At 51.8% G+C, this 23,594-nt stretch overlaps 8 protein-coding genes across 8 annotated transcripts; 6 read left to right on the plus strand and 2 right to left on the minus strand.

The window, feature by feature from the left end:
* Window positions 1–3,840: 3,840 nt before the first annotated feature.
* Window positions 3,841–4,035, plus strand: CTAM01_13231 (uncharacterized protein; the record flags this gene model as incomplete). The annotated part of the gene is made up of 2 exons (XM_060529235.1): window positions 3,841–3,945; window positions 4,003–4,035. The coding sequence occupies 2 exons, from the start codon at window positions 3,841–3,843 to the stop codon at window positions 4,033–4,035; spliced, it is 138 nt and encodes a 45-aa protein (XP_060376176.1).
* A 3,281-nt stretch (window positions 4,036–7,316) lies between these two features.
* Window positions 7,317–8,741, plus strand: CTAM01_13232 (pectin lyase; the record flags this gene model as incomplete). The annotated part of the gene is made up of 2 exons (XM_060529236.1): window positions 7,317–7,862; window positions 7,926–8,741. 2 exons carry the CDS (start codon window positions 7,317–7,319, stop codon window positions 8,739–8,741), a joined length of 1,362 nt encoding a protein of 453 aa, XP_060376177.1.
* An 887-nt stretch (window positions 8,742–9,628) lies between these two features.
* CTAM01_13233 (uncharacterized protein) lies at window positions 9,629–10,100 on the plus strand (the record flags this gene model as incomplete). Its single annotated transcript, XM_060529237.1, has 3 exons — window positions 9,629–9,684; window positions 9,804–9,879; window positions 9,942–10,100. The coding sequence occupies 3 exons, from the start codon at window positions 9,629–9,631 to the stop codon at window positions 10,098–10,100; spliced, it is 291 nt and encodes a 96-aa protein (XP_060376178.1).
* A 1,055-nt stretch (window positions 10,101–11,155) lies between these two features.
* CTAM01_13234 (uncharacterized protein) lies at window positions 11,156–12,842 on the plus strand (the record flags this gene model as incomplete). Its single annotated transcript, XM_060529238.1, has 5 exons — window positions 11,156–11,265; window positions 11,322–11,362; window positions 11,422–11,672; window positions 11,728–12,665; window positions 12,719–12,842. The coding sequence occupies 5 exons, from the start codon at window positions 11,156–11,158 to the stop codon at window positions 12,840–12,842; spliced, it is 1,464 nt and encodes a 487-aa protein (XP_060376179.1).
* Window positions 12,843–13,272: 430 nt separating this feature from the next.
* On the minus strand, window positions 13,273–14,540 carry CTAM01_13235 (D-isomer specific 2-hydroxyacid dehydrogenase; the record flags this gene model as incomplete). Its single annotated transcript, XM_060529239.1, has 4 exons — window positions 13,273–13,873; window positions 13,931–14,012; window positions 14,077–14,129; window positions 14,188–14,540. 4 exons carry the CDS (start codon window positions 14,538–14,540, stop codon window positions 13,273–13,275), a joined length of 1,089 nt encoding a protein of 362 aa, XP_060376180.1.
* A 1,278-nt stretch (window positions 14,541–15,818) lies between these two features.
* CTAM01_13236 (acetyltransferase) lies at window positions 15,819–16,429 on the plus strand (the record flags this gene model as incomplete). The annotated part of the gene is made up of 2 exons (XM_060529240.1): window positions 15,819–15,849; window positions 15,909–16,429. 2 exons carry the CDS (start codon window positions 15,819–15,821, stop codon window positions 16,427–16,429), a joined length of 552 nt encoding a protein of 183 aa, XP_060376181.1.
* Window positions 16,430–16,704: 275 nt separating this feature from the next.
* Window positions 16,705–18,369, minus strand: CTAM01_13237 (uncharacterized protein; the record flags this gene model as incomplete). Its single annotated transcript, XM_060529241.1, has 1 exon — window positions 16,705–18,369. The coding sequence occupies one exon, from the start codon at window positions 18,367–18,369 to the stop codon at window positions 16,705–16,707; it is 1,665 nt and encodes a 554-aa protein (XP_060376182.1).
* A 2,170-nt stretch (window positions 18,370–20,539) lies between these two features.
* Window positions 20,540–23,077, plus strand: CTAM01_13238 (uncharacterized protein; the record flags this gene model as incomplete). The annotated part of the gene is made up of 3 exons (XM_060529242.1): window positions 20,540–20,620; window positions 20,705–22,421; window positions 22,473–23,077. The coding sequence occupies 3 exons, from the start codon at window positions 20,540–20,542 to the stop codon at window positions 23,075–23,077; spliced, it is 2,403 nt and encodes an 800-aa protein (XP_060376183.1).
* Between the last annotated feature and the right edge of the window lie 517 nt (window positions 23,078–23,594).

Genomic DNA, 23,594 nt, shown 5'->3' on the forward strand with positions numbered 1-23,594 from the left:
TTCCATGGTAGTCGGCGCCGAGCGGACACTTTGGCAGTACAAAGGCCGAATGCCCGATGCTATTCTCAGCTGCCAAGTCCGTATTCGATGCTTCGTGAAGTGAATTAACAAGGTTATTGTGGACTTCTTAGCATGCATGTTAAGAAGACTGTAGAATCCAATTCTTTACTTCTGAAACCGGCCAGGCGGGACAAGGGATCGACACTGGCAATGCTTGACAACTAGGATCCATGCACATGCGGAAAAGCTCTCCGATACAACTCTGAAGGCATTCTGGTTGATGATGACACTGGCGAGTTGAATCGACCAATTTCCGACTACCTACCACGAGGATTTCTTTTCGAAATGTGCACTGGGCTCGAAACTTTGCCTTTTACGAATTGAAGCTCTTCAAGTCGGACTGAGGGGACGTACGTGCTCTCAGCTGCCATGGAATCAAGCGGAGATGCGGAGTAGCGTCAGTGCAAAAATAGAGTTCCTCTAGCCCACTCAGTGTATGCCCCCTATTGTGACCAGGAAGGCCTCGAAGCGGTCTTGTAACCGGTTCCCTGCTTGCCATGGAATAGAAGCTCTAGACTCCATTTCTCCATGATAACTGGGCTGATGCTAAGCCCTATCACAAATTTTCAAATTTGGTGGTGCATCCATGAACAGCCCGCACTATGCGGACTGTTTTTCACCGCCGGCGGCGGGCTTTCAACTTAGTGAACATCGTCAAGCGACTTGTCAAAGCTGTGTGTCGTGTTCAAGGCGTTTCTCAACGCATAAAGGAGCTCGGCGTCCTTGTAACCCGCTGAACATGTCGCCTTGGCAAGCAGCGATCCGGATGAACTCAACGACTCGACTCGTTTGGAGGCCGAAGACTTGGCTATTTTGACAGGACAAACACCTTTCGGTAGTCCCGTGATAAGTTATAGCATAGCGTCTTGAAAAATTCAGACATTGATTGGAACTTTGGGACTGGATGCAACTCTTTTGACGCATTTGCCTGTCTATCGGCATCACATGTAGAGCGTATTTTTGGTCACATACTCGCGGAGCCGGCCTGGGGGGAAAGCACGTACAGAAATGCTGCCCAGAGCAATGAGCGTTAACGCTGATCTGTAAACATCCAAATAGCGTGTGCTTTTCCTCCGAGATCTCCATGACAATCACGGGGGAGGGAGGGCAAAAGAGAAAAGGCCATCCTTACATTCCGAGGCCCCATGTCGTTCGATGGCCGAAAACCGATTGGCTGCTCCTGTTTCACCAACATGGAGACGATGAGGAACAACCTTGTTAAGGGTTTCAGCCTCTGGATGAACAGTAAGCCATTTAGTGGCCCCGTCCAACACTGCCACTCTTCATGATGGGCTGACAGGCGTTTCTGGCCCATGGGAATGGGCGACAGCGGGCCGCATGGATCCAAGTTTAGTATCGCAATTCTCGGCTCGTGCACATAATACTTATTCACCTAGCCAGGAAGCTTTCCGAAGCCTTAGGAGGATGCTTTAGCTGGCTTGTGGCAAGCTAGCTGTGGGGTCTGTCTATGTGGTACAAGTGCAGGAAGTATCCTGGTACAGGGCACAAGACGACTTCTGACGAGATATGCGTCGATATTGATGGATCTAGTCTAGGACCATCTTAGTCCACTTGAAGTCGACCACGGTATTGTAAAACTGTCGTCGCCTTTGCCAAGAGAATTTGACCATTTCTTTCGATGTGCCAACATCGTGATAAAGTCAGGTTGCCCTTAGGAACAATAATAGTATAATAGGAATTCTGGATCCACCAAGTCAACACGAAACAGGGGCGCACAGATAGTAGTCACGGTCGAAAGTTTCTTGCGCAGTGCAACACTGACTAATTATCTCGGCAACCTGTTGCAACACCTTATTTCATCGTTGAGTAATCGACCTGGTCTTGAAAGCACCAAGTTTCGAGGCTCCCCGACAGGAATTGCCGAAGGACCGGTGACTTTGTTGAACTTTGTTCGATAATGAGGTAGACCCCACGCCGCACCGACTCACAATTTTCAAGACGAGCACACATCACTATGGCCTTCGTTATAGGACATAATCAGACTCATATTGCGCTACTATATGTAGCAATATTGGGTCGTGACATCGCCGGTCCCCCCTTATCCGCCTCCTCCTGAACAAGGTAGGCGCAGATCATCAGCCTCAAGCAAACGGTTGAAGGCCCCCTCACGGGGCATCCGCGAAAGCAATACTATACTGGGCGGTGAGAAGAACAAGAGAAATCGCGTAGGATATTTTCATAGTATTCCAACCTTCGCCTTCCTTCTCGGCCTAAAAGTACGTATGGTGGTGTGAACTCGTCTTAGTCGAACTTCAATCTCCCTTGCTTGCTATGGAGAGGCTGAGGTAAAAAGTTTGATCTAGTGTCAGTCCAACAAGCTTGAAACCACTGAGATCTTCGCCACATCCATATCTGGGTGGTTCTGGGATACAGGATGGCTATATACGGCCGTTGCGGGCATTATGTCACACATCTGGCTGCGGTTACCAGTTACAGTCTCACATCTGCCGGATCAACGCGCTACTGCCGTCGTTAGAGTTCATTGCCGCGTCCGCGACGAAGGTCCGGATACGGTCTCTTAGATTGTGCTGTTCGATTAGATCCTTGCCCGTGTTATTAAATATGAGCGCAGACGGTTCTGTCAGGTCATTGTACGCGACACTGGCAAAGTCCCGAGTCGTGCCGTTGAGCTAGATGACTAGTTTTTGCTGGTTGGGCTGATGATTCAAATGAATAAATTATGAGTTTATGTCATGCAGAGTTGACATCGGGTGTGACGATGTGATTGAGACCGGAGGTGGCGATGAGTGAAACTTTCTTTCGACCGACTTTGTGAGGTCTTGCGGAAGTTGTACTACAGTCATCTCAGCTTAGGACCTCAAGAGCGCGCGAAGAAAAGCGAGAAAAGAAAAATGAGGAAGCAAAAGCTACTACGATCATCTGTAATGTTTCTACTTGCATCAATTCTCGTTCCCAGAATCCCAGAATCTCAGCTAGTAAGCCATGGTCTTTGCTGATTCCCTCTCAACGTGGCGTTCAGGCCTGATGTCTCAGACTCATTTGAGCGGTGTGAAATAGTTCTTCCTGAAGTTACGTTTTCCTGGATGAACAACTTGATGTCGTCTGAGTTGAGAACATCCCAAAACATCTACCATAGGCGAATGCTGCCCGTGCTGATATTTTCGTGCGTCCGGAGTACACGTGTAACTATCGCGATAGCCTCAGTTCCCACACGTTTCCCGTATTAGAAACCAGCTGAACGAGAAGAATTTACTCACCTTCGGGGCTACTTTTGGGCTGGACTTGTCTGGCGTGTAGAAGGGAGATTGGACGTGGGGTCAATCTCTAAGCTAGACATTTACACCCAAGTCAAACCTCAACCAGCCACGGGCGGCAAGTGGGAGCATCTTCCAGCCACCAGCTTAGTTCCAGTTCATCCCACCGGATGCTCAATGACTCTGGCACACATTATCCCCATAGTTTCTCTAATCGTGGTACCAAGGATGGATACAGCCAGGGCCAACGGCCCTTTCATCGGCCAATGCCACGACAGGAATGGATCTGATAAGATTATCGGAACAGATTTTGACAACAATTGCCAGGCCTTGGGCAGATCAAATGATGTCAAGTCGATGAGGGATTTTTGGCTTGGATCCCGATCCTTACAACTCCCTTATTCTCTAGACAGTGGGAGGTCTAGCAGAAAGCATAAAAGGCACCTTAGCCTCACGCTACCCAATCTCATTTTTTCTCGCATCATAACATTTCAACAAACTCAATTACTCTAGTCACGCCCATCGACTCATCCTCTGATTCAACATGCAATTTCTCACCGTCGTCAGCCTTCTCCTTGTCGCCGTTACCCAGGTCGCGGCGGCCCCTCCTCCCGCTCTGGAGGGTCGAGACTATGCGCTTTGCTGCTACGTAGGTTCACGCTCTCGGCTTAGATGAAGTGATAAGAAAACTCTAACTGGTTAACAGCTCACTTGCAAAGACGACCCGGCGTGCAAATAATGGAGGACCCAACCGCTGATACTTGAACGAAAAAGTCTCGGAAAAGCTTCTGGGGACACTTACGGGAATATTTTGGAATTGGGCAGAGACCACCCACGTGTCTCATACTTGTTAATCTATCAACATATTTTCCACGCCATGAAGGTACCAGATACAATCACGAAGTAGTCTTGCCATGTGGGTTCAAAACGGGCGTTGCCTTTCGAATAGACGTCAACGTATGCAATGTCATGGATCTCATGTCAATGGGTCTACGCCTCTTATTGAGACATTATGGGGGCATTTGAGACTAGCCAGTGATGTCAGTGATAGGCGTCAAGCTGAAGACTAACACTCTTGCGATTTAGAGCTATGGGAATGATTTCGTGGAAGACTACTTAGAACAGAATGACTAGCACGGGCTGGGTTGTTCCCGTGATCTAAGATGTCCTCCGTAATCATCGCTTCTTTAACCCCATCACGAAATCTCCGTTCAAATACTTGACCCTCCCCTAGTCGGGGTTGACCAGAGGTGGCCACTAGCCCGCCCCGTCACTTCCTCCCCTGCAACGGATCGATTCTTCTAGTTCTCGCACATGACACATGGATAGACGGCTGAAATACTTATGACGGACACAAGTTGTGGCCACTATCGTGTACTTGAAATTTTCTTATAGCTTACGACCATCCATATGATACCCTGTCCAGAGACTGAGGACTCCAAGAGAGAACAAGCAATTTGGGGGTGATTCACCATTCAGAATGGGATAGCTGATTGAAGAATGCCCGATAAGGCAAGGGTCTAAACCGGCATGTCAGGACCGCCGTTTCCCAAGGCCCGCAAACCGCCCCTTGTGTTACCTTTGTCAAACGTGAAACTGGCATCTCATAGTCCGTAACATCTATATATTATGTTTTAGAGATGCTATTTGTGACCGCTCCATAACGAAGTGACTGTGATGGCGATAATACGGTGATGATAAAATAGCTTCTAGCGGCTAGAAATGTGTGCTGGGAGAGAGTTTGTTCTTGCTGACTTCTCAATATGGAAACCTATCTAAAAGATAGGGTCCGACGTACGTGGAGGAGTTTCTATGATTCTCGAGTCTGGATTTATTTGGTGTTCAGGAGAGAAATTGTACGCGGAATCAATTTCAAGCTGGCCCTCGAGCCAAAACTCAGCGAGTTACTAACAAAGAAAGAGGCGATGATGCAGCACGGAGGGCGTTTGGGAACATCGCATGCGGGCCGCGCTAGCGACTGCTCGCCGGTATCCCACATGGCGGTCATGCCCAGTCCCGGGGGTGCCCGTCCCGCACACACAGCAACACGTGGATGTTGGATCCGCATCATCCCGAGGCCGGGCCGCAGCTGAACGTCTCCCGTCGCATGTTATGGTGTCCATCCCTATCGAAGCGACGACAACCTTGGATGAGTGAATCGATCTTCAGGTTCAGGAACAACATCTAGGTAGACTGTGACAACTGATTCTGCTAGTAGATTTGACAGCGTTCTATTCATGCGATAATGTCACAATTATGCCTTATATACTCGCATGACGTATGTTCGTACAATCAAGAGCGTTACAGCTCTGTGGAGATTACCTTATATTATCGCGTACAACTCGGTACGAGACAACGATGTATCGATCTACTCACTGACTTTTGGTCGCTGAAAACGTCAGTCAAGTTTTCATGCAGAGCTTTAACGTGAGACATAACTGAAAGGACCAAGACGCCTGCAACCATAAACCTATCGATAGGTCCAACGCCGACGAAGGAGGCACGTTGATTCATAGATAAGCACGGTCGCAAACACGCCTCAACGCCCATGCCAAGACCCTCCATCAACATCATTTGATTAAAGAAAAATCAACGATAGCAACTTCTTATTCGTGCTCGACGTCATCAAACCGTGCTGCATGCTTGTTTTGTTACTCTGACTGATATGCAATGCATTTAATATGCGGAAATTGTGAGGAGGTTTCTAAACCTGATCTGGCAGTTATACCTAGAGTCAAGCGCACACAAAGCTTCTGACCTCGCTAATCACAGTGCAGGAACAATTTGCAAGATTTTCGGACATATCCCGTCTCCCCGTTTACTTGCGTTCTTGCCCCTGATTGACGGGGCCCACTTGATATTGGATCTCGACCTGCCAGCACGGGATATACTCGGAAATTCTGTACCATTGGTACTAAATCAAACGTTATTTGAGATCGCTAAGTGATGTTTGTAGGAGTTCCACCGAGTCTGGGGCAAGCGGGGTACACTCTCCGAATGACTGAGAGTAGTGCGATGGCTGAAAAGCATCGGGAATCTAGGTTCTTCCCAAATATGGTTACAAAAAACCCAAACAAGACGGATGCTCAAAAAGCCAGCGTTCACATCGGCTTCTTAGCCGTCGGCGGAGAAGCCGCTGCTGGCTACTAGCAAGACAGAAGCTCCTCTATCACGAGAAATTACGAGTACGAAAGTGACCCTTGCCAAAACTCCAGTTGAGTGGCTCTTGTCTCCGGCCCCTTCACGCCGTTACCCTCAGTATTTTCTCTCAGCGATACATTCCTTTGGCTTGATACGGCATCAACCGGCCGATTTCTTTCTTTTTCGCATTTGCTGAGATAGTCGCAATGTGGAACACACTTTACTGGACCCAACGGCTGCGAGTGTGAGCTGCGTTGGGTCGAGGTTTCCCGCGACGGAGAAAGGCCGCGCAGATTCATGAGCTAGCATCACAAACGACTTGCCCAAATAGAACATAATTAGGAAGTCCCGCAGATATCTACTTGCATTTGGCATATGGGGCCGTGGAGGAGACGTCACTACTCTCAATCGAGCAGACTTTGTGTCCCATTCAGGGGGGCGCGTAGGGCGCACGCGCCGCAGCAAGACTGTAACTAACCAATCAAAGGGCTTCTGGGGAGCGCCTTACAGCTTTTCGATCTGTCAGTTTAATTAAAGTGACAGGCGTGGTCTGTTCCAGGTAGAAAGACTCCTCATCTTTGTGAGCTAAAGGGCTTTACCGTGTTCACGTACGAGGAATGGCTGGCATCGATGCTTTATCAGAGGCTGCCGCCTCCCATGAATTCGATGAGGTTCGGTGTTTCTCAACATATTTTCTCTTGCTGTTGGGTTTTCCTCAAGTCTCTCTTTAACTTTTTTGGTCTCGAGTTGTCTCAATCGAGTCTGTCCATTCGTTGAGTTCAGGAACTCACTATTATCTACTCTCCTTCTCTTCTCAGTCTTTATATACTTTTCCCGCTTCCCAAAATCTCCGCGGGTTCCGCGTCTCCTTCGGACACAATGAAGTCGGCTACAACCATCTTGGCGGTCTTGGCGGCCGTTGCCAATTTGACTTCCGCTCAGACCGTGAGCGGAAAGGCGGAGGGCTTCGCGGCCGGAGTTACCGGTGGTGGAAGTCTTGCCGCCGTCACGCCCAAGGACATTGACGAGCTGACAAAGTACCTCACCGACGACGAGCCCCGTGTCATTGCTCTTTCCCAAGAGTATGACTTTACCGAGTCCGAGGGCACGGAGACCGGCACAGCATGCGCCAGCTGGGGCACCGGCGCCGCTTGCCAGAGAATCATCCAGGATGACTGCGGCAGTTCCACCAAGGAGACGGACACTTGGTACAAGGCCGCCCGTACGCCTATCGACGTCGGGTCCAACAAGACCATCATCGGTGTCGGTAACAAGGGCGTCATCAAAGGTAAGGGCTTGAGGATGCAGGGTAGCAACGTCATCATCCAGAACATTGAGATTACCGACCTGAACCACAAGTACGTCTGGGGTGGTGACGCTCTTTCTTTCGCCGGCGCTGACCTTGTCTGGGTCGACCACGTCACGGTAAGTCACATTCTGCCATAACCTAAGTATTTGTACCTTAATTGAAAGCTGACTTGAATCAAGACTACCCGTCCCGGGCGCCAGCACTACGTGTTCGGCTTCACTGCTAGCAAGCGCATCACCCTATCCAACAACTTCATCAACGGAAACTCGACCTACTCCACTGGCTGCGATGGATACCACTACTGGACTTTCGAAATGGTTGGTAAAGACGACCAGATTACCATGAAGAACAACTACGTGTACATGACCGCTGGTCGTGGTCCCGCCCTGAGCGGTTCCACCCTGCTTCACGCTGTCAACAACGTCTGGGAGGACACCAAGGGACACGCCATTGAGGGTGACGAGGCTACCGCTCGCGGTATTTTCGAGGGCAACGCCTTCATCAACGTCAACCAGCTCGTCTCCGACTACCAGGGCAAGCTCTTCACCGCTCCTGATGCGACCAGCGCCGCGGAGTGCAAGACTGCGCTGGGCAGAGCGTGCGAACTCAACGTCTTCGAGGACACCACCGACGCGTTCAAGTACACCGATACCTCTTTCTTCAGCGACTTTGATGGTCTCACCATTGCCAGCGCCGCAGCTGGTAGTGCGATCAAGACCACCGTCCCCAGCAACGCCGGCATGGGCAAGCTCAGCGCTTCGTCTTCCTCCGATGCTACAACTGAGGCTGCTGCCGAGACCGTTGATACCGTCGAGACTACTCCCTCGGCCGCTCCCGTAGCATCCACTTCTGCTGCGCCCAAGGCTTCCGAGGCTGCGACTTCTGGATCCGTTGCCCTGTACGGCCAGTGCGGTGGCCAGGGCTACTCCGGTGCCACTACCTGCGCATCTGGCAAGTGTCAGCTTGTCAACGACTGGTATTCCCAGTGCGTCTAAGTCGATGGAATGAAGTCAACCAGACACGGCCAAAAGCAAGAGAGGGAACAGGTGTGCACATAATCACGGGTAACGGCATTGTGTTGCGATACCCACCCTTTTGTAATATCATTTCGGATTCATCGGATCCATGCATGTATATTTTTCCTCTGAACTATATTTTTTTGGCCTGGAGCCACGTAGAAAATGTCAGCATTTTGCATCAGGTAACGTCTTTGGAGGCGAATAATTTCCTGATTTGATGTGAATACTGAAACCACTATGCGTGCATGGATCATGAGTCTCTAGAGCTTCAGCTCGTATAACTAGCGCATGTAATTTGACAACTGCCTGCCTTAGTGGGCTGGGTAAGGTGAGATTGATCCGCGGCGGCGGACAATATCCGTTTTTGACTATGAGACGAACAGTCAAATTGCCTCGATTACCAAAGCTTCTCATGTTCCGATTTCCCGGGATGAAAGCTTCAATTGTGGGCGACTTAAAGCAATGGCAGAATTATTCGTCGAATCGTGGGTTTCACTGCCTCTTGTTCCCACTTTCGCTCTCGCATTCGCTCCCTGCCGTGGCTCAGGCCACGCCTTGTCTCCAGTTCACCACTCTCTTGAGTCGTGAACATTATCATCGCACATCTCAGCCTTGCGGCAGTACCGGGAACCACTGGAGATCCGATTTAGTTGAACCCGGCGATTGCTTCAAGTATGTTAAACCCTTCGACTATGAATTACTAACATGCCAAGCAATAGCTATTTAAGTATCTACATTTTCCTCTTTACAATAATCATTTTCACAACTCATAACTCAAGCAAACAGTCAACAGTCGCTTCAAGAATCACTCACTCACTTCAACGAACTCTCTTGCAATCAGCCCTACCTACTTCGCTCTCAAAATGCAGTTCTCTACCGTGACCGCCATGATGACTTTCATCCTCGCTACCGCGACTGGGTACGCTATCCCTATTCTCTTCTGCCCATTCGTAACTCCTTCTCTTCTTCCATTGTTTTACGACAGGGCGCATGAAATACAAATTTCCAGAAGTTTGTGGCTAACAGACCATCAATTAGTGTCACCGCCAAGCATCACACCCAGCTTCATTGCATTACTGCCTCTGGAAGTGGCCAGTTCATCTTCGCATTCCCCGTAAGCTCTTGACTCCAGACCAAGGCCTGGTGCTCGAAACACAGAAACTGACAGCGAATTAGAACGATGCTGTGACCAACAAGGTCTGCCCCGGCTTCTGCTCCGACTGCACGCTCGGCGACAGCGATGGTCACCGTGTCTGCAACTCCCCCTCCAAGCAGATGGACGGCGATGGCTTCTCGAACGCCTGCATTGCTGCCGGTGCCATGGGTAGCGAGTAAGGAGCTTGATTAAGGTAGCTTAGATCAGCCGTATGTTTTGCAGCCAAGCCTTTTAGTCTCAAATCACTGCTCGAATCAGATGTTTCAAATCACTGCTCGAATGAGATGAGCTGAATTGTACCTGTTACCCGAGATGCGTGAACTAATGTACCACACTTGAATAGACTTCAGTTGTATGTTTTAACGCTTCACCTCTTGTGTTTGTGCAATTGTGGACCCCTATACGCCATATGGCTCTTCATTGCTGAGATCACGACTTTTTCATTCCTATAGTTGCCGGTTTAGTCTTCAGCCTCTGTGGACTCTTTGTAAGAGAAAGCGTACAAAACTAGGCAAGATCGGGCAATTTACTGTACAAAGTAGACTTAAGAGATTCTTACCAAGATGCCCTATCAATAGTTCCCAATTGAGCTTCTATAATCTTGGCTATTTCCCCTTGGGCCACAGCAAAGTAGTGAACCCTGCCCAAACTTTAAAGAGGTGTTTAAATATACTATTTTTGGCTCAGAAAGCAAACTCGTAGCCCATAATGAGCTTGGTATGGAGACTGTGGGCAGATGCGCAGGACCTTGGATGCAGAGTCCGGGGTCTTAAACTTACTGTAGAATATCTTCTAACCAAGAGTTACGTTTCTGCACGGAAAGACAATGCCAACTGCCGCGTACCCGCTCGCGCAATGTTACACAGGATGGCATCATCCCCAACAACCCCGGTAAGACGTCTAAACGATTTTTAAAGGAAAGGTCGTCGTCCAACCACAACTTGCAGATATAAAGACCAGATAAGCTATCGGGAAAATAACTACATCCTCTTTATTGCCGAGCTATTTTGCCATGGGTGCGCGAGTCTGGATCCTCATCGGGAGAACCCCGACCCACGGCCGCTGGTGATGTGCTCCGGTGCGGCGTTGACGACTTTACCAGAGCATCATCTGTCTGAGGTTTCGTCGAACGTGGCAACGATAAATACTCCTTGGTAAAGACGATGTTGCTTTGGTATCGATAGTTCCTTCCGGTACTGTTGCAAGTCCAAATCCGACTTCAGACTCATACGCCATGTCAACTCCGTCGGTTCGCCGTTGGTACCACTGGTTTGCACCTACCGATAGCCCAGAGGAGAGGAAACTGATCCTCAAACTCGACTTTCTCATCGTACCGTATGCTTTGTAAGTCTCGATGTTTCTGCATGGTCTCTTCGACAAGACTGACCATACATCCGTAGCATCATCTACTGGGTCAAGTACATCGACCAGATCAATATCAGTAAGCGATCCTTCAAGACAAAATTTGAAGGTTTTCCATTGCAGCTAACAACAATATAGACAATGCGTACGTTTCTGGAATGGCCGATGAGCTCGGCTTCCACGGCAATGAGCTCGTCCAATTCCAGACCATCTTCGTCGTGGGCAACGTAGTCGGTCTTTTGCCGTTTATCTACCTGTTTCCAAGAGTTCCGATGCATGTGCTTGTTCCGACCCTAGATCTGGGTTGGGGCCTGTTTACCCTGTTGCAGTACCGTGCTCAGAGCTACGCGGAAATTATGGCATATCGATTCATGGTGGCCATCTTCGAAGTAAATTTTCTCTTGTACCTCAGCCGTCTTGGATCGAAGCTAACATACAGAGCAGGCCTCGTACTTCCCAGGAGTTCACTTCGTCCTCGGTTCATGGTATCGAAGCGACGAGATCGGCCGCAGAGGCGGCATCTTCTACATCGGTCTTACCCTTGGCACCTTGACAGCATCCTTACTGCAAGCCGCAGCAGTGACATACCTCGACGGGACCCACGGCCTAGCCGGCTGGCGCTGGCTCTTCATCATCAACGCAATCATCACACTACCTCTCGCGGTAATCGGATACTTTGTCTGGCCCGGCACGCCAGCAAAGCCAAACAAGCTCTTCATGAAGGAGTCCGAACTCGAGCTGGCACGCTCACGTCTGGAAAAGGCGGGCGCATCAGTTAAGAGCACACCCTTCTCCTTGAACCTTTTGAAACGAGTCTTTACGAACTGGCGATTCTATGTCTTGATCATCTGGGATATACTCTTCTTCAACACCAGTGCAAACAGCGCGGCCTTCTTGCTGTGGATCAAGAGTCTCGGCAGATACAGCACAGCTCAGATGAATAACCTGGCCGCGCTCAGCCCCGGGCTGGGAATCTTCTTCGTGCTGTTCATCAACTTTAGCGCAGACTTGTGGATTGGGCGGCCAGCTGCGATCACTCTGGCGTCAGCGGTCAACTTCTCGGGATTGGTTATATTGGCTATCTGGAACGTGCCGGAAGCCGCAAAGTGGTATGCATTTAGCACCACATACTCTGCGGTTGCGGTCTCCTCGGTGCTGTACGGATGGGCCAACATCATCCTCAAACACAACATTGAGGAGCGGGCTTTGACATTGATCCTCATGACGGCCATCGCCACATCTACAAACGCGTGGATTCCGCTGTTTGTGTACCCAACCGTCGAAGCCCCAAGGTTTCCCAAGGGCTATGTGTACTCTGCCGTCATGGTTGTGCTGTTGGTTATCATGACGCAGGTTGTGAGGCTTTTGCTAGGTTCTCATGGGTAAGCTCGCTTGATCATGAGCAGTGGAAGGCCACGAGCTAACTTTTTGCTAGGGAAAAGAGGATACGCAAAGCTCAGGACAGTGATAGTACTGCGGTTTCTGGTGACGAGCAGCCATCAACGAGCTACCAGACGTCTGACCAGAAGAAGCCTACGCCTATAGTTGCGGCAGTCTGATTATGCGGTCATGGTGAGCTCAAAGGAAAGAGGTAGTAAAGGTGGAACCACCAGCAGATTCCACTTCATGGGAGGCTGGTATTCGTTGACGACAGTGGCAACGCCAGTGACATCTTCGCGGCATTCCGGTAGGAGAATGATCTTTTCGTAACCAAATGCCGTCGATAGTTGTAAAACACTAACGTGTTGAATTGAGTAACGCAAGTAGTACGTCTTTTCCTTGATACGTGACGTGAAATCTGAGCGAGAGAATGTCTGAATGTCTTTGGATGGTGGTGGTGATGACACGAGGCCACATCGATGCTTGCACATTAAACATGAACACTGCCTCATGATCTGAAAAAAGAGTCAATTTGAGATATTCTTGTAGCTTTCATCAATTCATCGCAGATTACAGTCCTCTACCGCGACCCATCCTCTCACAAGCGACCTAATATCCCTCCCTCTTGTTCACAAGGTTTGCCAACTTCCTCCCCTCACTCAACCTCTTCAAATTCAACTCCAAAATCCCCAAAACCCTGTCCCCATAACTCGTAGACAACCCGCTAATATGCGGCGTGATCAACAGATTCTTCGCCTTCCAAAGCGGGTGGCCATCAGGCAACGGCTCCGGATCCGTAACATCCAGCGCCGCCCCTCTAATCGTCCCCTCCTCCAGCGCCGTAATCAAATCATCCGTATTAATAATCGGACCACGCGCGATGTTCGAAATGAACGTCTTCTTCTCCGCCAAGATGCCAAACTCCTCGGCCGAGAGCAGGTGACTCGTCTTATCCGTCAACGGCGTCGCGACGACCAGCAAATCGAGTCCGGAACCCAAAAAGGCGTGCAGGTCAGCCTTGGAGGCGCCCGAGAACCATTTGGAGGGGAACTTGCCCTCCGGGTCGCCGAGCCCGGGGGGCGTGTAGGAGTCGTCGCGCTTGGATTCGGGGGTCGGGCGCGGGTGGAGGGTGTAGGCGTGGACTTTGAAGCCGAGGGCGGTGGCGACGCGGGCGGTTTGTCTGCCGATGCTGCCGTAGCCGAGGATGCCTCTGAGGATTTGTGAGAAATGGGTCCTGGGGCGTTTGGGTATGAGTGAGGGGGCTTACATTGTGCGGCCGACTGCGTCTTCTACGAAATCGTTGCCGCGTTGCCAGTGGCCGGAGCGGTAGTTGTCGATATATTTAGGAACTGAGCGTTGAAGTTAGATGAGTGATTCCGGGAATATCTACGATTGCGATGGGGTATCTCTTACGTTGATGCTGGAATGAGAGGAATGTTGTTATGATCCATTCAGAAATCTGAGGTCTAGGGTTCTCATGTCAGTAGGAAGCTCTCATCCAGAAATCCGAACGACAAATCTCACCCATGGACACCATTCGCCGTGCAAAAGCTCACATCCGTATCCTTGAACAATGGGTCTGTGAGGATGTGATTGGCGCCAGCGCTCTGAAGCTGGACGTAGTGCAGCTTGGGCGCGTCCTCGACGGCGGGCAGGGCGCTGCCAGTCAGCAGGATCGTCACGTCCTTCCACTCATCATGTTTGAAGCTGTCTTTCGGTTTCCTGTCGGCCCAGCATAGCTCGTGATGCACCACCTTCAGGTCGGGGAATTCGGCGCGCACCCTGTCAAGCCATTCCTGCGGCAGCGGGAATTGCGAGAGGACTAGAAGCTTGTGACCCTTGAGGGTCTTGTTCGGTGGCGGGAGGAGCATGATCATTGGTGTGGTAGGTTGTTTTATGAGGGACGCCTCAGGGGGAGAATCTCAGGAGTGAGAGAGGAAGTTGGGCGATAAGCTTGGTTTTATAGCTTATAAAGCAACGCTGAGGTAAACTCGGGATGAGATGAAAGCCGTTTGTGTGAGTTTGAGAGTCTGAGAAGCTCCGACGGGATTGGAGGGTTTGGTTTCGTTTCAGCTGATGATCGCACAGTAAAGCAGGCCAAGCTTCTCAAATCTCCAACCGTCGCACTTTCAATCCACCATCGGCATCTTTATGGGATTCGTCGGGGTGCGGGGAGCTGCTTTGCGCATCGCAGGGTCGAATTGCGCAACAGGCAGGTCGGAAAGCCGCCGATGCGACCGATGGCCGGGGTGGGGGGAACACCAATGAACCAAGCCAAGGACTTTGATTCCTACATACAACTCTCACTGTAGAACTCTGTGGGGGGAGGGGGGAGGGGGGGGAGAGGCGCTCTTGGGGTTCAGACGGCTCGGTTAATGGCGTGCGGCAACATCGTCCATGTCATCATCACTGGGCAAGGATAAGGACAGTCCTGGTCCAATTGTGAAGCGACATTGGGTGTATTAGCATCAACTTATCAATCCGTCCCGGACCGGTGTCGGCGACGGGCAGGAGATGCGGTGTTGGATACGGTTCTCCCGCCGTACATCAGTCTCAACTCCCGTTCTAAACACCGGGCCTCATACATTTGTGCGTATAAGAACGCCATTGGGTTTTGAAGTAGACGGAAGACTCTCATTCACTCCCAGTACCTGCATCGATGACTTGACATATGACAGTGTACTCTAATCGACCGGGGTCTTCGGAATGATACGCTGATGCTTTGTAATTCACGATAAGAGTGATTTCGCTGCTCAACTCCACAACCAAAACCCATGCTCTTGGCGATTTCATTTATGACACTTCATCGATCAAATGAGATGCTATAGATACTCATAAAGACTCATTAAGGCTTGCTCTTCGTGTAGCCCGATGAGTACGATCATGAGAGCCCATTTGAAACATCCAAGCAGGCGGTGAAAACGACGACTCAATTCTGCCGGGACAACTGAGGGGCCTTGCATACAAGCTTCCCCACCACATGACATGAGGCGCGCCCTTGACGATCGTTTCTAACATCTTATGGATACGTTGTAGAATACAGTAGAGATACAAATACTGCCTCTCGATCACGACATTTGAGGCTCTGCTAGTCTTTCATATCGTAGTCTCACTCATCATAGAATTACAGTAGCGACCATCTTGTACACTTGAAGATGGCATCTGTCCGACACGCCCGCCGGGAGGGTAAGGCACTCCATCTCCAGAACCATGGCAGACGGGGCCCAGGACTGACACCCCACCAGATATCCCCACCATCCTAAGCCTTATCAAAGAGCTCGCAGACTATGAGCACGAGCTCGACAGCGTCCTTGCCACAGAAGAGACCCTCGGCGCCACAGTCGCCTTTGCGCCCTCGTCACCCCAGGAAACAACCTACACGCCAGGCAAACCCCAAACGGAGCCCACATCGCCGTCGAAACCCGCGCGTTGCCTCCTCCTCTTCAACGAGGCCGGCGAGGGCGTCGGCATGGCCCTCTACTTTTACAACTACAGCACCTGGCGCGCCAAGCCGGGCGTCTACCTCGAGGACCTCTACGTGCGTCTGTCGGAGCGCAAGAAGGGCTACGGCAAGCGGCTGCTCGTCGAGCTGGCCAAGGAGGTCGTCGCCATGGAGGGCGGGCGGCTCGAGTGGTCCGTCTTGAAGTGGAATGAGCCGAGTATCAAGTTTTACGAGTCCATTGGCGCAAAGGCCATGAACGACTGGGTTGGCATGCGCGTCGATGGCGACGCCCTGCCGAAGCTGGCTAGCTTGCTTGATTCGTGAGGAGAGCCAGTCTCTACCGAAAGAAGAAAAAATAGTTACAGTCATATAATACATCGTTAAAGTATGAGACCAGCAACACAGCTAATCCAGAGGATACCTTTCTGAGATGCTCTCCCTCACTGTCTGTGGCATTCTTTTGCCTGTAAGAAAAATGATCCGGCCATTCTAGTACACGGACTCTCGATATCTCGGCTTTCTAGCCTCCCTGGGCGCCTTTGGCTTGATGGGTATGTTAGAGGCGGTATGACGTCTGTCATACCAATGAATTTGTCCGCCTATTTTGACGTCAAAGATGCTCTCCTCGAGTCACTCGAATTGGTGTCGCGTGTGTCTCGCTGCCTGTGATCTCTAGACTTGGAGAGCTTGAAGTTTCCAAAGCTACCTGCCGTGCTGTCGAGTTGACGCGGAGGCCTGGATAGCTTGGGATTCTTAAAGTCACGGGGCCTTGCTACAAAGTCGCCAGGAGTTCCGGGCTTCTCGGAATCAGGCGACTTAGACCGAGGCTCGCCAGTCGCACCGGCGTCACCACTAGAACTGACTTGTTTTGCACTTCTAGACTGGGCTTTCTCATCCCCAGGCACAGCAGTACTGCTCGTGTTTGTAGACTCGTGTCGCTCTGGTTTCGGTACGCGGCCTTGGGCATCGACGCCTTCGAAGAAATGATGATGCGTCGCAGTGACCACGGGCAGTTCTAATTCCACGCGACCCCACACAGGCCTTGCCGATTTGCTCTGGCCCCCCTTCATATATGAGGTTGCCTGCCACATCTTGAGATATTCACGCCGCACAGCGCGCTTGGAGAAGGCGCGGCGTTTGACATTCTCAATTACAATTCGGTCTGTCTTCTCATTGTGTCCAAGACGGAGGCGACGTGCTTGCGAATATGGTCCAAGGTCCTTCTCGCCGGTGAGCAATTCGAGCTTTCGTTGACTTGGTCGTTCAGTCTCGCGAACAGGGATTAGGGCGGAAGACTGCCACTCCCACGGTTCCCGCGGTTCCTGCGATTCCCATTCGTCTCCATCGTTGCCAGAGAGTATCGAAGACCGCTCGCTAGTCATGGCATCTTGAGGCGCTTCGACGGGGCCGCCGGCGACAGGCCGTCGTCTCAACATCCTGTACATCTCAGGAGGCGCCTCTCCGGATGCGAGCTGCTGTAAAGACTCCCAATTTGCCTGGGATACCGGAGGCATGATTTTGTCGGCCTGGGCCTTCCAGAACTTTCTTGTGAGTTTCGTTACTCTCCGCAATGCGACTGGACGGCCCCAGCCGTCCTTCTCGGGTACATCTTTTTCTGGATCAAGATCGCCGATTGTGCCCCTAGGAAAGGCGGCGCCCGTGGTGTTACGCTGGTGGCTCTTTTGCGCCCTGAGGTATCGATCCAGCTTGGGAAGGTCCCAATTTTCTTCCATAGGACTGAGATGTTGCCGAAGCCAGGGCGTGGGCTCGTCCCAGGTGTATTCGCGGTTCCAAGGATGGATCTTGGCGCGCTTTTCCATCATCTTTTTATGCTCTTCCTTTTTCTTTGCGAGCTCTTCTAGCTTGGCAGGGTCGGCCTTGGGGTCCGGCGCCTTTTGGACAAATGAGGCCATAAGCTCGCGGCGGGATTTGCCAAGTCGGCCAAAGGCATGCCACATGACACGCCGTAGACGGGCTTGATCGCCTTCAACAGCAGCCTGGAGTACAGGAACCTTGTGTTTTGCGTCGGCAAGGACCTTTTTGCGCCGGTCCTCTTCCCTTTCTCGAGCTTCTGCTGAGTTGAGGGACTGGGGAATGTTGAGCTCGCTTTCAGCCATTCTGTCCCGCTCGTCTCGAAAAGCCGTCCGTATGCGATGATCGAGGAACGGTCGTATTGAGGGAGGAAAGTAGGTGGCAGAGCGCAGCAGGTGGCGGTAGACATGCAACGGCTGCACTGGCCGTGGCAAAGGTATTCGAGTCTGCATTGCGGCGGTATCGGTGAAGGCCTTCGTCGCAGAGGACGGACAGGACGGCGAAAGAGGGAGGAAAGTTCAATCGGAAGGTGAGGAGGTTAGGGCGAGACTGGTCTTTTCTTCATCGTGGTTGTTGCCAGGTCGGGCGGAAACGCATGTGCGATGTCGAGCAGGATGCATGCAGATGACAATGCAGAGGAGCACCAAGCTACCTTACAAGAAACTGCCCTGACAGGACCTGCACCTGCACCGTCCTCTTGCGCCGCTGCTTCCCGTTGGCTCGTTGATTCGGCTGGGCTGAGTCCGACTGGCCCAAGCTCCGGAGGTGGGGCCTTTAATCGGCTGGCGGTCGGCTTACCTCACACTGAACTTGAGAATTCACAAAGACAAGTAAGAAGACACGGAGTAGATATATAGGGATGTATAGGAACAGTGACATGACTTTTGTCTAAAAGCCAAAATCCAAGGCACTGTCTTACTTCTTACGCCAAATGCAAGATTGAGAAGTCCCCCTCAGAGGCTGATGAGAACAATAGGGAAGGTGAGCTGTGACTTGATTATACGTGACTGAGAGCATTGCACACGTCGTATTGTACTCCGTACGTACCTTGCCTTATGAGGTGACGGATGAGTGGATGAGTGGGAGACTCGACATGAGCGTTTTGACTGCCCCTCTTTCTGCTATGAGAATCATGCTCGAGTTTCATTCCATGACCCCTCAGGGCGGGGGGGGGAGGTGACAGAGACGCGATAAGAGGTCTGATAAGTGTGGCCGTGAATGGAAGCAGCGCCTGCCCAGTGAGTCGAGAGTGAGACGCGTCACGCCCTTTCCTTCCACTTTCAAGAACGCGTTGAAGGGAAGCAGGGGCCCAGGAGGAACCTTCCGCTTCTTGGAGGTCGGCGCACAGTCAGAAAGATGGGTAGGTACGTTCCCAAGGTACTTTGCCTTGCGTACCTACCTACCTTAGTAAGTACCTTACCTTAGGTAATGCATTGGTGAACGTGAGAATGGTGGCCTGTGCATCTCGCTTAACAAATGGGAAAGCACCAATTCTCCCCCTCCTCCCTTCCCAAGTTCCCGCCCTTGAGTCAGCCGTCTCCCCCGTTCCTTCCCACTACTTCCAGGTTCCCAGCCAGCGAGCGCACAGCGTGCCGTAAATTGAGACGCGCGACACGCTCACATCGCAAGACACGCCCTCGCGAAACAGACACGTCCCCAACACCGTTAATTGAAATTCCCATTTCGGGCCCAGTGCCGCGGGCCCTTTTTCATTTTCGGACCCGGCAACCAGAGCGACGAATCCTCGCAGTTGTGAACTCTGTCAGATATCCACTTGCTCTCCAGTCTGCCGTTGTCTGGACGCTCCAATCTCAACCTCATCCTACTTCCTTTGGTGGCACTTTTTTGCGCCTTTCTGAACCTCAAATCCACCGCCTCTTTCTGCTCTTGGCTCGAACCCGAAAGACACCTCTCTCTCTCCCTTGGAGAATAGCCGCCTACCACCCAAACCTCGCCTTCGCATCCTTCCACTCACAACCCACGACTCTACTCTGCTGCTGCTGCTGCTTGTCCCTCCAGCTGCCCTGCTTTGATCTTCCATCATCCGTCATTACTGCTACCTGTGGCATAGCTACTGCATCCGCATACCTAGTACTGAGAGAGTCGATACCCAGCACAACGCACACAAAGCACCCGGTCAAAGGTGGCGCAACGCAAAGCACCGCAAAGCAACGCACCGCACAACGAGCCCCCAACCAAAGACCAAAGGGAACAAGACGGCCGCGGTTGCACGCATTTCGCATTTCGAATCAGCGCATCCCCCAAATCCACTCTGTGACCTCTTCATCTTCTCAACCTCTACAACTACAAGGCCAAGCCATACCTCTCAACGTCGATTGATCGCTTCATTTATATAGAGCTCCGTTCCTCTACAACCCCTCTCCCCTCCTCTCCGCCTACCGATCACATCGCCTTGCCATCGGTTGCTCGCTGCCAATGTGCTAGCGCTGGCACATGTCTTCGACCACCCTCACAACTGCCCAACCCTCCCACTCCCTCAATTCCCGCCGCAAATCCTCCTTGTCCACCGTCCGACACCAAGATAATCGCGGGAATCCCGCTTCTACAGCAGTGATGCCTTCCGCATCGCAATCACAGCCATCATCCCAACAGTCTTTCACAATGAGCCAGCAATCTCAGGGCGGCTACCGAGCCTATGGAGGGGACTCGAGGCTCGCCAATGAGGCCCCGCAGATTTACAGCGTAAGTACCGCTCTTGCTTGTGGTCGCGCTACCCCAATGTCGCAGTTCACCATACTGGACAGTCGCACTGACAAGCGCAACTAGGCCGTCTATTCCGGTGTCGACGTCTACGAGATGGAAGTTAATGGTGTCGCCGTTATGCGCAGGCGGCAAGACAGCTGGCTCAATGCCACACAAATCCTCAAAGTGGCCGGTGTCGACAAGGGAAAGCGCACAAAGATACTCGAAAAGGAGATCCAGACTGGCGAGCACGAAAAGGTCCAGGGAGGATACGGAAAATATCAGGGCACCTGGATCAAGTTCGACCGAGGCGTCGAAGTCTGCCGTCAATACGGCGTAGAGGAGGTCCTGCGCCCCTTGCTGACGTACGACATGGGTCAGGATGGAGGAGTGGCAGGCCGAGGAGACTTCAATACCCCGACCAAGGAGCAGGCCATGGCTGCGCAGAGGAAACGAATGTACAATGCCGGGAACGAGGCAAGGACGAATGCCATGGCTGGTCTCAACGGCACCTTTTTCAAAAATATTTCAACCACTGCGTCGCACGCTGTCGCTGCTATCAGCAAGGCACGATTCGACTCGCCTGGCCCGAGAAGCCGTAACGGACCCACCAAGGCGCCCAGCTTCAGCCGCCAGAGCTCTATGCAGAATGGCGATGACTTCCCGGGCAACTCACAGCAAAGCTTCGCTTCCGACTACGGTAACCAGAACGACTCGGCCTATTCGACCCAGCAAACAAGTCAGCAGTTTGATGGCCCAGAGCCGCCTAGGAAGCGACAGCGGGTAACCATGACACCGCAAGACAGCTTCGGATACAACAACAACTCTATGGAGATGTACCAGAACCAGTTCCCCGGATCGCCCACAGAACCCAACGAATCCTTCATCTACTCTCAAGCGAATGCCCCGCCACACGACGGCCACAGCCCTCTGAGCCCTTTACCATTCGAAATGTCCCCTGATGCGGAAGCGAAGCGTAGCATGCTCATGAGCCTCTTCATGGACTCAGCAACCTCGGATCAGTCAAAGCATGAGATGCTGCGGACATTAGCCCCCATTGAACTGGATATGCCTATCGACCAGCAAAGCCACACTGCCCTACACTGGGCGGCTACGTTATCACGTATGTCTCTCTTGCGGGCCCTCATTGCAGCAGGCGCCAGTCCTTTTCGAGTCAATGCCTCTGGAGAGACCGCTCTGGTCAGGGCATGTGTTGTGACAAACTCCATGGACCTGGGACAGTTTCCCGATCTCCTTGATGTTCTCGGAAGCACCATCGAGGTTCGCGACAGCAAGGGACGGACCGTTTTGCACCATATTGCCATGACGAGCGCCGTAAAGGGCAGGAACGCGGCAAGCAGGTATTACCTCGAAAGCCTCCTGGAATGGGTCGTGCGACAGGGCAGCAATCCCAACGGGCAACTCGCTGCCAATGGAAAGGGAGAGAGCGCTCCAGCCAGCTCACAATCTCAGCCATCATCACAGCCCAAAATGGGTATCGCTCGCTTCATGTCGGAGATTGTCAATGCCCAAGATCATGCCGGCGACACGGCCTTGAACATCGCAGCACGGATAGGCAACCGAAGCATCATCTCACAACTGCTAGAGGTCGGCGCTGATGGCGAAATTGCCAACCGCGCTGGTCTGCGGCCCGTAGACTTTGGCATTGGGGGTGAACCTGCGGACGAAGCTTCCAAGATCATCAACGGAGCCAACGGCAACGCAACAAATGGAGATGTCGAGAAGAACGGACTCGTCAGCAGTGAACCAACAAAGGAAAGCAGTGATGACATTATTTCATGTAAGTTTAATGTCCCCCTTCTACCACATCACCAAATTGACACTTCATCAGCGATTACACATCTCCTTACCGAAGCAAGCTCGACTTTCCAAAGCGAAGTGAAGTCAAAACAGGCCGTCATCGAGTCTCTCCACACCACCCTCCGCACAACATCAGCCCAACTAGGCGAGGCCAAGAGAAACCTCGAAGCCATGCAAGCAACTTTGCGCAAGCAGCAACTCGCGCGGCAAAAAGTTTCAAACCTGAGCCACGCCCGCGAAGAAGAACAAGTGCGCCTCACGCAGGAACAGAATCGGGCGGGGCGAACGAATGCCCTCTCATCGTCATGGGAGACGGAACTCAGCGCGGCGCTCGAGACGGCCGGCACGAATGGCGAAGGCGGCCTTTTGCCTTCGGCGGCGACCCTCAAGGCTAGGTTGAGCGCCGTGTCGGCAAGACGGGACGTTACGCGCAAGATGGCGGGTGCGCTCAAGGGGAGGAGCAAGGACCTCGAGGTCAAGTACCGGCGCGTGGTGGCCATGTGTACGGGGGAGCCCGAGGACCAGGTCGATGCTGTCGTTGATGGTCTGTTGAGGGCGGTGGAGAGCGAAAAGGGCGAGTTGGAAGTTGAGCGTGTGAGGCGGTTCCTCGGCGGCGTCGAGGGTGTGGTGCACTAAGGTACTATACCTAATGTGTGGTGTTGCGTCTCAACAGGATGGAAGGAGAAGAGAGAGAAGTGCTTTCAGGAGAGAGAGAGCTATTTTGTGTGGATATTGTCATACCCCTATGTTGGAGAAGCATCCTTTTTTTTTTCCATTCACGCCAATCCGGTCGTTTTGGCAAGTATTCATATATTCGAAAGAGGAGTGGTGGTCTTTTGCCTGGTTTTTATTTTACTCAATGGCGTTGGAGGGGAGTGAGGAACGCAAATCAGGAGATGCGCGCGCGAGGCTCAGCTCAGCATATCATGATATTATTTATTCGTCTTGGCCATACAAGACGAGGCTTTCAACCATTACAAGTCTTTTTTCGATCTTCAAGACTCGATGAGGTTTTCCAAAACGTCCTCATGCCTAAGCTATCTTATGATTGTTTTGCCCACCTATGAAATAAGGTATCCCAGGGGTGGTGGTGGTACCAAGCTTCTTGACTTTGTCTGTTCCCTCCCCAAAACGCCTTGCAATGCTGCTGTGA

The sequence above is a fragment of the Colletotrichum tamarilloi genome (genome assembly GCF_030869305.1).
Source record: "Colletotrichum tamarilloi strain Tom-12 chromosome Unknown Scaffold_91.1, whole genome shotgun sequence".
Classification (NCBI taxonomy): Eukaryota; Fungi; Ascomycota; class Sordariomycetes; order Glomerellales; family Glomerellaceae; genus Colletotrichum; species Colletotrichum tamarilloi.